We start from the raw sequence: 11,945 nt of genomic DNA, 5'->3' as shown, positions 1-11,945 counted from the left end.
ATTAGGAAGGTGACATGGCATTAAAAAGTTCACCCCAGCCCCTGGATAGATAGCTGATTGTAAGCAAGAGTGGAAGGCTAGGGAGGACACATAATAATTCAGGAGAGAGATGGTGATGGCTTGGACAAGGGTGGTACTAGTGGAGGGGTTGAGAGATGGTCAGATTATGGATGTTTTTTAACAGAGCTGAGGGGACTTGCTGGCGGATTGGATGTTGGATTGGGTTGGGTGTATGAAACAGAGAGGAATCAAGAATAACTGAGGTTCTTGGCTTTAGCAACTGGATAGATGACGGCAACTTTTATTGAAATGGGAAAGATGGGGGGAGGTAGGGAAGGAGCATAATACTTAAAGGTGGGGGTGAATGGAAAGACAACAATTATTTGTAAATGTTAAATTCTGTATCAGGTACAATATCGTCTAGCTAGTTCAGTGTGCAAATCTTGCAGCTCATGGAGAGGTGGGAGCTGGCCTCCATCCTTCCTTCCCTCCCCACCCTCCCTCACCTGGCATGAGCTGCACCTGGAGGCAGTTTTGGCCAAGACAACCACTCCTTTCCTTCAGCCAGGTGTGACCAGTTTGGGGAATCAGGGGGAAAGAAGCACATGATTACTGGAAGTAGGGGTGGGGTGGGGGGACTGGCTTCCTTTCTCTGTCACCAGCACTGCTCCCAGTCCTGACTCTCATTCATGAGATCAGCCGTCTGTGCAGAGAGGGTGAGTATGCTGATCCTGCCTGCCTTTTGTTTCCCTTTCATGCCAGCGTGGGACGACGGCAAAATCCGAGCCTTTGCCCCAGAGACAGGCCGACTGATGTATGCCATTAACAGTGCTCACAGGATCGGCGTGACGGCCATCGCTACCACCAGTGACTGTAAAAGGATCATCAGCGGTGGTGGGGAAGGGGAGGTATTGTTCTTGAAAGCAGAATTTTAAAAAAATAACCCTTGATTTAGAGCAACTGAATTATAGGAGGCTATCTGTTTGATTTAAAATTTTGAAGGGCAAAATTAAGATTTTTGATAAAACCCTAAAATACATCATCAATTAAAGTTCTCATATCATAAACATTTATGTAAGTACATTTGTCCACAGAAAGGACACGTAAGACACAGACACGAAAGTGTTCTACATGGAGCGGAGTTATGAATCCAAGTCAGTCTTTTGCCAGTTTTGCTAGACTTGTTATTTTTCTCCGAGGACCACAGTTGTATAAATTGTCTTTATCTTTTAAAGCAGATGGTATTTTTAGAATCAGTTCTTTAATACACCCAGATGTTTTGACCATTATTTTAAAATGATTACACTCAATTTTTTCTTTTTCATCATTTCGAGGAGCCTAAAACTCCTTTCACTCACGCGCTGATGTTGAAGTCTCCCCTCCCCCACAGCCTGGTTTTTCTTCTATTCCAAAGACTTCCTTTTCTCTACACAGGACATTTTCTAATTTTTTCTTTTTCATCATTTCGAGGAGCCTAAAACTCCTTTCACTCACGCGCTGATGTTGGAGTCTCCCCTCCCCCACAGCCTGGTTTTTCTTCTATTCCAAAGACTTCCTTTTCTCTACACAGGACATTTTCTTTTTTTTTCTTTTCTCAGAGGTCATAGGAAAAACTCATCAGGGAGAAGAAAGACACGTCTTGATGTAGACTTTAGCAGAGTTTAGTCAATGCAGATGAATGTCTGGGCTCAAATTTCCCTTCTACCACTTTCCAGCTGTGTGACCTGGGGCATGTGCCATAACCTCTCTGTGCTTCAGTTTCCTGTGTAAAGTGGAGATAACAATACTTCCATTGATGAGACATTTTACATTCTTTATTTTGTACCGAGTCTTTAAAATCTGGTGTGTGCCTTTTACATTTAGGGCACATCTCCTTCCGGACCAGCTGCATTTCATGTGTTCTATAGCCACATGTCTGGTCCTGGGCCACATCCCCCGCCCTCTGCCTATTATCACACACTCATGGCTTGACTCCCCTCACTTATCTCTTCAGTCCCACTCCTGTTGACACCCTCAGCGTGCTTGCTTGCTCCTGCATCCTTTTGGGGCACCTGCCTTGCTGATGCCCAAACTTGGCTAGGACCATCTGCATCCTACATGCCTGAGCCCAAGATGCCGGAGGAAGTCACACCTCACAAATTCACTGCTCTTCACTGGCCCTGCTTAGCACTCTTTCTACAGTCTCACGTCAGCTCCTCCTCCTCTTTCTTTCCCATGCAGCTATTACAGGCTTTGCTTTGAAAAGAGAGAGTCGTCAAGGTCTTTGAAAATCTGACATGAACGCAGTAGCTACTCAAGTCCTCAAATTCTTCCATTTTTAATGGTAAATGGCCATTGCTTGGGTGTCTCACTCGGGAAGACCTCAACCCTACTACCCTGTCACCTTCCCCCAGTATACCCCAAACTCCCTAAAATCCCACAGTACCTCCAAAGTGTTTCTAAGACCCTGGCTTCCAGTCCTGGGGCTGTTTGGCCAGTACCCAGATCATACTAGCTAGGTATTTTGAATATCTCCCTGCTAAAGACTGAATGTGTGCCTCCACCTGTAGTGGGATTTCAAGCTAGATTTGTTTTCTTTGATACTGGCCATTATCCCACCCCATGTCAGAACTTAGGGAATTATTTAGACACCATAGAAACTTGAGATAGTGGCATGCTTCCTCTTTGTCTTTACTTCGACAATGTAGAAAGTGTCTTCAAATGTCCTCCTCACTTCATTTAAGGTTATTTTTCTTTTATTAGTTACAAACAGGTCCTTACACTGATCCTAGCACTGGCTTTTAATCTAGACCCCTGTTCTTTCATCATCCTGCATTACTTATAGGGAACAGTTCCTGTTATTTTTCATAAATCCAACATGCTCATCATAAGCATCTGACTACATTACTATGTTTTCTGATTTAGCTGTGGCAGAGCCTTTATCCATTAAAGGACATACTATAATAACTAAGTAACTTCCCTTTTATTTATCCTTTTTATTACAGGTAGGGCCTCAGATTATCTGTTTTGAAATTTTGTGTGTAGGTAGTTACATTACCTATGAATTTCATTTCAGGATAATAAACTGGTGTTAGAAAATATTTGCAATAGAAAATGGGTATTGGGTTCAGTAGGTTGAGAGCCATTGGTTCTAAATGATTAAAACTGAATAGCTGATTTGAAAGTTTAAATATGGCTCTGAGTACCCAAGAAATTGTCTCATGGCACCAGAAATTTGAGAGCAATGCTCAGCAGAAATGAGTAGACATATTATTTCATTTGCTTTAGCAGCAGCCCTCACCTTATTGATTTTTATAGCATGTGTTAAATAAATTTCTCAGCCTGAAAGTAGAAACAGGTTCAGGGTCATCGGTAGCATTTTGCAAGCTCCATGGGAGATGATTACATCTTGTGCATGGATATCCCTGACCTTCAACTCAGCATTCGACCTCACCCAACTGAGATAAGGACAGGGAATTAAAAAAGCAGACTGAGGGCAGCACAGAGAAAAAAGCTCCTGGAATCTTTTTTGATCCCTTTGAGAGTACTAAGGGTGTGTTACGGTCATGTGCTTTATGGCTGGCAGGTGAGGGTGTGGCAGATAGGCTGCCAGACCCAGAAGCTGGAGGAGGCCCTGAAGGAACACAAGTCCTCCGTGTCCTGCATTAAGGTGAAGAAGAACAACGAGGAGTGTGTCACAGCCAGCACCGACGGGACTTGCATCATTTGGGACCTCGTGTAGGTACCTGTGATGGAGACGCTTGCCAAACCCAAGCATACCAGTGTTTTATTGATCTTGAGAGGAGACTCCAATGGAGGACAGAAATCTTTTTTTTTTTCTTTTTTAAAAGATGACCGGTAAGGGGATCTTAACCCTTGACTTGGTGTTGTCAGCACCACGCTCAGGCAGTGAGTGAACTGGCCATCCCTATATGGGATCCGAACCCGGGGCCTTGGTGTTATCAGCACCGCACTCTCCCGAGTGAGCCACGGGCCAGCCCGACCATAAGCATTTTTGCTGTGTGTTTTTAATTTAGAAACAGACCCTATTTCCCCCCCACACCCCATCACCTCCTACCACTCCTAAGATGTGTTGTCTCTGCGTAATTGTAAGAGAGGTTGGAATATGTAGGAAGACGGGAGAAGGGAGACATGTATGGCGAAAGAATATGAAATGTTCCTGACTGGAGAGAAGGGGATAAGAACTACAGGCACAGGCAGAACACTTTTTATTTAATACATTAAAAAACAAAAACCAAAGCAAGCCTCTGTCTTCTAACCTGTGTGTCTCCAATTTTGATGTGCTTACAAATCCCCTGGGGATCTTGTTAAAATGTATATTTTGATTCAATAGATTTAGGGTGGCACCTGAGATTCTGCATTTCTAACAAGCGCCCAAGTGACAGTGCTGGTCTAAGGACCACACTTGTAGAAGGTGTTACCTACACCTGACCTTCCCACTGGGAACATATATAACCAGAAGGGCATGTCTAAACTTATTTCCATGGATGGTTTGTGACTGCCTTAAATCCTTGAAGCCCTTGCGTTGTGTAGCAGAAATAGTTGTGCCCAAATCTGTTAAAATGTTCAGCTCAGATATCACATTTGAAAACTCCCATCGTGAAAAGAAACTGCAGAAGAAGGTGCATATTTTTTTTTATGCCAGAATGGTTTGTGACTGCCTTAAATCCTTGAAGCCCTTGCGTTGTGTAGCAGAAATAGTTGTGCCAAAATCTGTTAAAATGTTCAGCTCAGATATCACATTTGAAAACTCCCATCGTGAAAAGAAACTGCAGAAGAAGGTGCATATTTTTTTTTATGCCAGAAAAGCCTGGCCTGTGAGATGGCCACCCAGCATGTTGTCTGTGGAAAGAGAAGTGATATTTACACATTTTTTGGTACAGTATCTGAGGCAGGAGTTCTCAGCCTATTGTGCACAAAAGAATCAACTGGGATGCTAGTTTTAAATGTAGATCTGTGGGCCTCATCCCAGCCTACAGAATCCAAATCCCTAGAGGTGAGGACTAGTAATATCCATTTTTAAAAAGCCCTTCCGCACACCTTGCCAGCTGGCTTGTAGGGAGCTACACTTCCAAATGGTGACCTCAAGAATGAAGTACAGCATGTGGGAGGCAACAGGTTGGCTCTGAGTTCAGCCTCTTCTACTCCCTTCTTGCTGGAACTTAAGGCTTCTCATTGAGTTTTGTGCTCTATGCTTAGTAAAGAGTCTTACTCACTATCTTCTGATTGCTGCTGATGGATGCAAGGGGAGAATATAGAAATAGAGAGGGCAGAGTAACCAGGAGTCTATTTTGAATAAACACAAGTGCCACTGTGCTGATCAGTATAAGACGTTTGGGATAGATAAGCCAACCCAAATCCAAGCTTGTACCAAATCCAATTTGAACAGTAAATAAACTTTCTACAGAAGAGAAAGTTGTTTCACAGCTTTTGAATTTACTTCTCAGGCGTCTTAGGAGGAATCAGATGATCCTGGCCAATACGTTATTTCAGTGTGTGTGTTATCACCCTGAAGAGTTCCAGATCATCACCAGTGGAACAGACAGAAAGGTAAGTATTCCCATCAAGAGCCAAGATCTTTCTGGTGCAACAGAAAAGCAGTGAAGCATTGTGGCTGAGGGTGCAGGTTCCGGAGTGAAGCCACCGTAGTTCAAATGATGGGTCTGCTGCTGATCAGCTGTGTCACTTTGGAAAGGCCATGCAGCCTTTCCTTCCTGTCTGCAAAATGGGAATGATAGCACTGGCCTCACAGTGTTGCTGTGAGTATTAAAGTCAATGCTTGTGTATAATGCTTATAGCATAGGGCCTGGAACATAGTAGGTACTCAAATATCGGTTTTTATTGTTAGGAAATTTCTGAGGCTGGAGTGGAATTGTGCCCAAACCAGTTGTTACTTTGACTAAAATCAAATAGAAAGACAATAGAGCTTTTCATATCTCATCACTCTATTTCATCAGTATGTTAAAGATCTCTTGAGCTAGGGAGTACTCCCGAGATGATTGGTCCTTCTGTTTGGGGGGACATTTCCCCTAGGAGCAAGTGAGAGGCTTCAGGAAGGAGGCCCATGGGTAAGGATGGGAAGGTGTCACCCACCCTGCAGGCCATATCAGATCAGCCAGATCTCAGGCTAATTACTAGCACATCCATTTAATGAATTTGGAATCCCCTGAATTCAGACTTTGAGATGACTTTGAGATGACTGAAGAAGAGGTTGCATTTTTATCTTTTCACCAGGTAAAGAAAGAGTTGATGTATTAGAAGTATAAAAATATTGTGGGAAAAATACTAAAGGTGCTTCTCACCCCCCCCATTATCACTGACTTCAAATTGGAATCTGGGATTGGGGCTTTTTCCTGTTTAATTGTCCCAGGTAATTGGGAACTACTGCCTGAAGACAAATTGTCATAAAAACCAGAGACATGCTTCCTGATCCAAGCCAGGATTTGCCTGATGCCGAAGAATGTTGTGAGATGTTGTGGAGGTCTCTGAAAGTTGGCTTCGTTAGTTTCTTCATGTCTCATGGCCCAAACTGGCCTATACCATCCTTCAACTCTTGTGTTTGACTTGTAGTCCGAGTAGGCTTCCCTTTGGAACTGGGATGGAATGGATATTTGGGAGTTCATCATTATGTCACTCTAAATTTTCTGGCATATGGTGTATTAGTCAGGGTTCTCCAGAGACAGAATCAGTAGGATGTGTTATAAATATACAAGAAGGGATTTATTAGGGGAATTAGCTAACACAATTGTGAAGAAAAATCTCACGATAGGCCGTCTGCAAACTGGATGCTGGTAGCTTAGCTCAGTCCAAGCCCAAAGGCCTCAAAACCAGGGAAGCTGATGGTGTCTTTGATGTAAGTCCTGGAACCTGAAACCTGAAGAGTCTCAAGCTCTGATGTCCACGGACAGGAGAGAAGAGTATACCCCAGCTCCAGTGGATCAAGAGAGCTTCACCTTTTTTTTTTTTCTGTCTTTTGTTCTCTCCGGGCCCCCAGTGGATTGGATGGTTCCTGTCCACATTGAGGGCGGGTCTTTCCCACCCAGTCTACTGAGGCTCTCGTGCTAATCTCTGCTGGAAACACCCTCGTGGACACACCTAAAAAGATAGCTTTACCAGGTTTCTTGGCATTCCTTAATCTAATCAAGTTGACACCTAGAATTAACCTTTACATATGGTTCATAGCATTTTAAAATAAACATATTTGTCATATTCTAGGTTTAGTTCATGAGTATATTTTCCTTCTATTAAAATTTTCACCAGAATATTCAAATCATAAATCTGCAAAACTATTCTAAGTGCTGGGGACATGACAGTGACCCTGCTCTCAGGGAGCTTACTTGCCTTGCTTATTTATTTTGGGTAGGAGAATTTTCACCAGAATATTCAAATCATAAATCTGCAAAACTATTCTAAGTGCTGGGGACATGATAGTGACCCTGCTCTCAGGGAGCTTACTTGCCTTGCTTATTTATTTTGGGTAGGAGGGGATGGAATTGGATAATATACATGTAATAAGCAATGAGAAATAAGTGAACAAGATATGAGACGGTGAAAGGACTGAAAAGGATACCAGATGGGTGGAGGGAAGCTCCTTTAGCTAGTGTGGTTGGCAAAGGTCTCCTTATGGAGATGACATCCGAGCTGAGGCCTCAGGGACAGAAGGACCTAGATCTCACGGAGGGCATCCCTAGCAGGGACACTTGGGAAAGACCGAGCCCCCAGTGGAGCCCAGGAGGGCATCACTTTGACTTCTATGGCTGGGAAGGCAGGCAGTCAAGTCTCAACTACTTCAGGAAACATGGACTCCGGCATGCTTTGATACATCTTTATGCTTTTACTATGAAAACAGAATGTTTTGTTATCATGATCAAGCATCGATGGAAATAATGAAGCAAAAGAAAAATGTTAAAAAGTAGCATTCACAGTTTTAATTTAGATTCAGAGGAATAGAAATATGGATTCTTGGCAGAGCGACTAGAACACAGCAAATTTCCTTCAACATGAAACAAAGAAAAATGGGTAAAAGGGTGCCCAAGTTCAGACTCTTGGTTCCAGGTCAAGCTCTCTTTATTTAGAAAGAAATTTTGTTTTTGAATAGATTGTGCATTCACAAGGTTCAAAGTACAAAAGCAATATATTCAGGGAAAAATCTCCCGCCCATCAGCACCCCAGGGGGGGACCAGGGCTGTCCCTTTGTCTTTAAACCCCGCTCTGTACAGTATGTTATTGCTTTGGGGCAGAAGGGAAAGTTGGGAATATGGGAGGAAGAGGGAGTGTCCAGCGCAGCGGGAAGTTGACTATGCAAGGCCTAGTTTCCAGAACCCTCGGGAGTGCTCACTCCCCACTGGAAGGAAGGAAAAGCTTCCCTCCCAGCAGGCTCTCAGCTTCGCTGTCCTGTGACTGCAGAGGCAGAAACTGGGTGCAGTAGCTGTTCTTTCTTTTACAACTTGTTTTAGACTCAATCTGCTTAGTCTCATCAAAAGCCCTTTCTGTCACAATCCAGGTTTATCAGCATATCAATATCTTTAAATAGAATGCAAATTTAAAAACCAATACTAAAAATATTAAAATGGTTTCTCCACCGCCTGCTGTAGCCTATTTATAATGTCAGCCGATGTCATCCCATAGTATATTTTTGCTACCTTCTATATAGAGTAGAACCATCTTTTGTTAGCATATGTGTGGATGATTCCACCAAGCCGAATCCTGCCTAATGCTTCTTTCCTGAATTCCAGGTTGCTTACTGGGAGGTATTTGATGGGTCAGTAATCAGAGAGTTGGAAGGTTCCTTGTCTGGATCAATAAATGGTATGGATATCACACAGGAAGGAGTGCACTTTGTCACAGGTGAGTCCTGGGATAAGAAAAGGAAGCAAAGCCTGGCTTATTTAGATGAAAACATGGAAATCCCAAGGGGGAGGCCACCGGAAGAGACTGCAAAAGGGTCTCAAGGGCAATTTGGCTAGATTTAGACCTGAACATTGCAGCCAATGTGTCCAGAAAAGAAAAATCCAGAAGCGAACATTTCCACGAGAGGAAACATTTGCACAGGAGCCTTAGGGGAACAAATCAAAGCTAAAACCTGACATTGCTAGGCATGCTTTTTGTTGATGAGTATTGATGATAGAATGGCCTTTAAATGGCCTGGGCCATCCAGCATGTCTTCCTCTCTATTTGCTAGTGAAGTCTTAAAAGCCAGTCTTTTTATCCCCCTTTATTGTTGAATGATGTAATGCCCTCCTCCCCCTACACCTAAAAATAAATGAATTAACCAGTATTTCAAGGGGGCATTCGCTGTGCAACATGCCGATTAGAACAACATCAACATCATTTCCCATCGGACTCTGATTCTTCAGAACATTCACAAATAAATGCTCTAAATGAATTAACATTTCACAAATACATTGACTTAAAGCAAGATGTACTAGACACAGTGCAATCCCAATCATAGACACAGATGTACATGTCTATGTGTATATATACATCTTACTGAAAACAGCTTAGAAGGAACTAAACCAAGATGTTATTAGTGGTTATTCTGGGTGGTAGGATGAATGGTGATTTCACCTTCTTTTACCCCCCCCCCCCATTTATTACAAAATATATAGATTTTTATAATCAAGTAAAAACCTTATTATAAAGACAGAATTTTCTCCCTTTAAGTTGGCACGTGGGGAATGTATTGAAAATGATCCAGTTATTTGAAATCAGGGCTGTGTGTCTCTATCCTATTACAGCAACTGTTTATATTTTTGTGTTTTGTGTTTTCAGGTGGAAATGACCATCTGGTCAAAGTTTGGGATTATAATGAGGGTGAAGTGACTCACGTTGGGGTGGGACACAGTGGTAACATCATGCGCATCCGGATAAGTCCAGGAAATCAATATATTGTTAGCGTAAGTGCCGACGGAGCCATTTTGCGATGGAAGTACCCATATGCCTCCTGAAACACCCGGGACCTCCCCAGCCAGGACATCACATGCAGTCCTGTTGAACACTCAGTTGAGATAACTCCAACTCTAGTCTTGATTTCTTGCATCTGTTTTTGTTTAGTTAAAATATTTGATCCCTAAATTTCTCCTTTCCCTTATAGAATACATTTTATATTCTTAAATTGTATATAAAACTGAAACACGTTCAAGAATTTTTTTTCCAGACTGTAATTGTAATTAAAAGTTTTAAAAATTATGAACAAATTCCAAGTTGTTGTAATCTCTTTTCTGCAACTCTGCAAAACCCACAAATCTTACTCATGACCTGTCCACAGACAGCATTGTTACTGTCCTCCTCTAAAAATAAGGCAAAGTGAATTCACCTTCTTAATCATCATTTCATTGGTCAAGCTGCCTGGGGCAAGACTTGGGTTTGAATCCCGACCTTGGGCAGGCTTTTAAAAACTCTCTGGGCCTCAGTTTTCCCTTTTATCAAGCGAGAATAAATATCTGCTCAAAAGGTTATTATGAGAATTAAGCGAAATAATATGTTAAAGCATTGGCTGAATTCCTGACCCAGAGTAGAGTGAAACACGAATGCTTTTTCAAAGAAAATGTGTGTTGGGGATCTTAGGGCGATTATCAAAGATGAAATTTCAGAACTGTTTTATTGGAGTTGACCATAAAATCTTTCTCCTGTGCTTCCCACCAGAAAGGCGATGAAATGGACCTTGTGTTTTAATCATCCAACAGGGGATCTTTTTCCAAAGAGGGTAAATGATCGCATTTTCCAGAAACACTTGGAGTCTGCAGTTCACAGTTGTCTTATATGTCCTATGCATGTCCTTTATTCTTTAACTAATGCAGCTTTTTTGCATCAGGTAACGGCTGCTACCCTATTTGAAAGATCAATCAGGCTATTTAATGTGACAATGACTTATTTCTTAAATAACAAGTAACATTTCCGAGCTTTGAGGTAATAGTGCATCCTGTATGCTGCCGTTCTATTTTTGAGCTTGAAATGGATACATTCATTTTGCAAGATCTTGCCTGATTAATTATAAACCTGACAGTTATGGAATAACGTGAGCTGAGGCCCCCGGGGTTACCCAGGGAATCAAGGGCGGGGCAAGGCCGAACTATTTCTGATTGGGCAACAATTCAGCAAGGATTTGGCGTGAAGGAGTGAAGAGATGACCGCATAGGGGGCGCGCCTGAGAGCCCCGAAACTTCCTGGTAAGCAAATGCTGGGGTTGGAAAGGGCCCGAGTCGGGCAGTCCGCAGGCCCGGGTCGGGTTCCGGTTCCTCTGCGCACCGGGAGGCTGCCTCCCCACGTTGCCTTAACCTCTCTGCGCCCACTTCTCCACCAGTTAAACCGAGGATGATCAAGTGTCGCACGTTTTTTAAAAAAATGACTCTAGTCTGTCGTTCACAAAAGCAAACCACACCACCCCGGAGAGCCACACGCGGCTCCCAGTTGAGGTCCCGGGACGGCGGGTGCAGGCACAGGTTCTGCCTCCCCAGGGGGCTGGCGAGCTGGAAGCAGGCGGCGCCACCGGGGCACAGCGGGGCTTCGGACCCTGGCCCTTCACAGCTGCCAGTGCGCGCCTCTCTCTGCGCCCGGGGCTACCCTTTGGGGACCCTTTCCTTTCCCTTCTCTCCGTTATCCAGCTGGACGGAGTTGCAAGAAGCAACTGGGGCTTTGCAATTTGCTAGGCGCTTTCCCATTTGTCGTTCCCCTGTTATATCCACAGCTTGAAGGCTGGGCGGGGAGCAGGAGCAGAGGTTAGATCCAGGTCTGCTGGTTTAGAAAAGGTAAGGAAGGGTAGGGACCTCGGCCACGACGACTCCCAGTGCTGTTACTGCCGGTCTGTGCCGCGGGGCGGAACGAGGCGGGGGTCGAGGTGGCCGGGGACTGCCCCGGGGCCGGCTGTGCGGCCGGATTCCCGCGCGGGGCGGGGCGGCCCCGCCCCTGGCCCCGCCTCCCCCCCGTCCCCCCCCCCCCCGCCCCCC

General features: G+C 44.0%; 2 protein-coding genes across 2 annotated transcripts in view; both read left to right on the top strand.

Moving 5' to 3' along the window:
• WDR16 (WD repeat domain 16) overlaps positions 1-10,164 on the top strand; it is a gene marked incomplete at its 5' end in the record, with an annotated part of 32,406 nt that extends 22,242 nt beyond the window's left edge. The window contains 6 exons of the mRNA XM_008590729.1: positions 569-618; positions 763-908; positions 3,566-3,717; positions 5,448-5,550; positions 8,736-8,847; positions 9,772-10,164. Coding sequence (XP_008588951.1) covers positions 569-618; positions 763-908; positions 3,566-3,717; positions 5,448-5,550; positions 8,736-8,847; positions 9,772-9,947 — 739 coding nt within the window. The remainder of the gene's footprint in view (positions 1-568; positions 619-762; positions 909-3,565; positions 3,718-5,447; positions 5,551-8,735; positions 8,848-9,771) is intronic.
• A 1,149-nt stretch (positions 10,165-11,313) lies between these two features.
• The window catches only part of USP43 (ubiquitin specific peptidase 43), a 79,439-nt gene continuing 78,807 nt past the window's right edge, over positions 11,314-11,945 (top strand). Inside the window, exons 1-2 of the mRNA XM_008590728.1 lie at positions 11,314-11,321; positions 11,687-11,747. Coding sequence (XP_008588950.1) covers positions 11,314-11,321; positions 11,687-11,747 — 69 coding nt within the window. The remainder of the gene's footprint in view (positions 11,322-11,686; positions 11,748-11,945) is intronic.

Source organism: Galeopterus variegatus, unplaced genomic scaffold (genome assembly GCF_000696425.1).
Source record: "Galeopterus variegatus unplaced genomic scaffold, G_variegatus-3.0.2 Scaffold6338, whole genome shotgun sequence".
NCBI classification, from domain to species: domain Eukaryota; kingdom Metazoa; phylum Chordata; class Mammalia; order Dermoptera; family Cynocephalidae; genus Galeopterus; species Galeopterus variegatus.
Note: the sequence above shows the minus strand (reverse complement) of the source record. Positions and strands in the feature narration are given on the sequence as shown.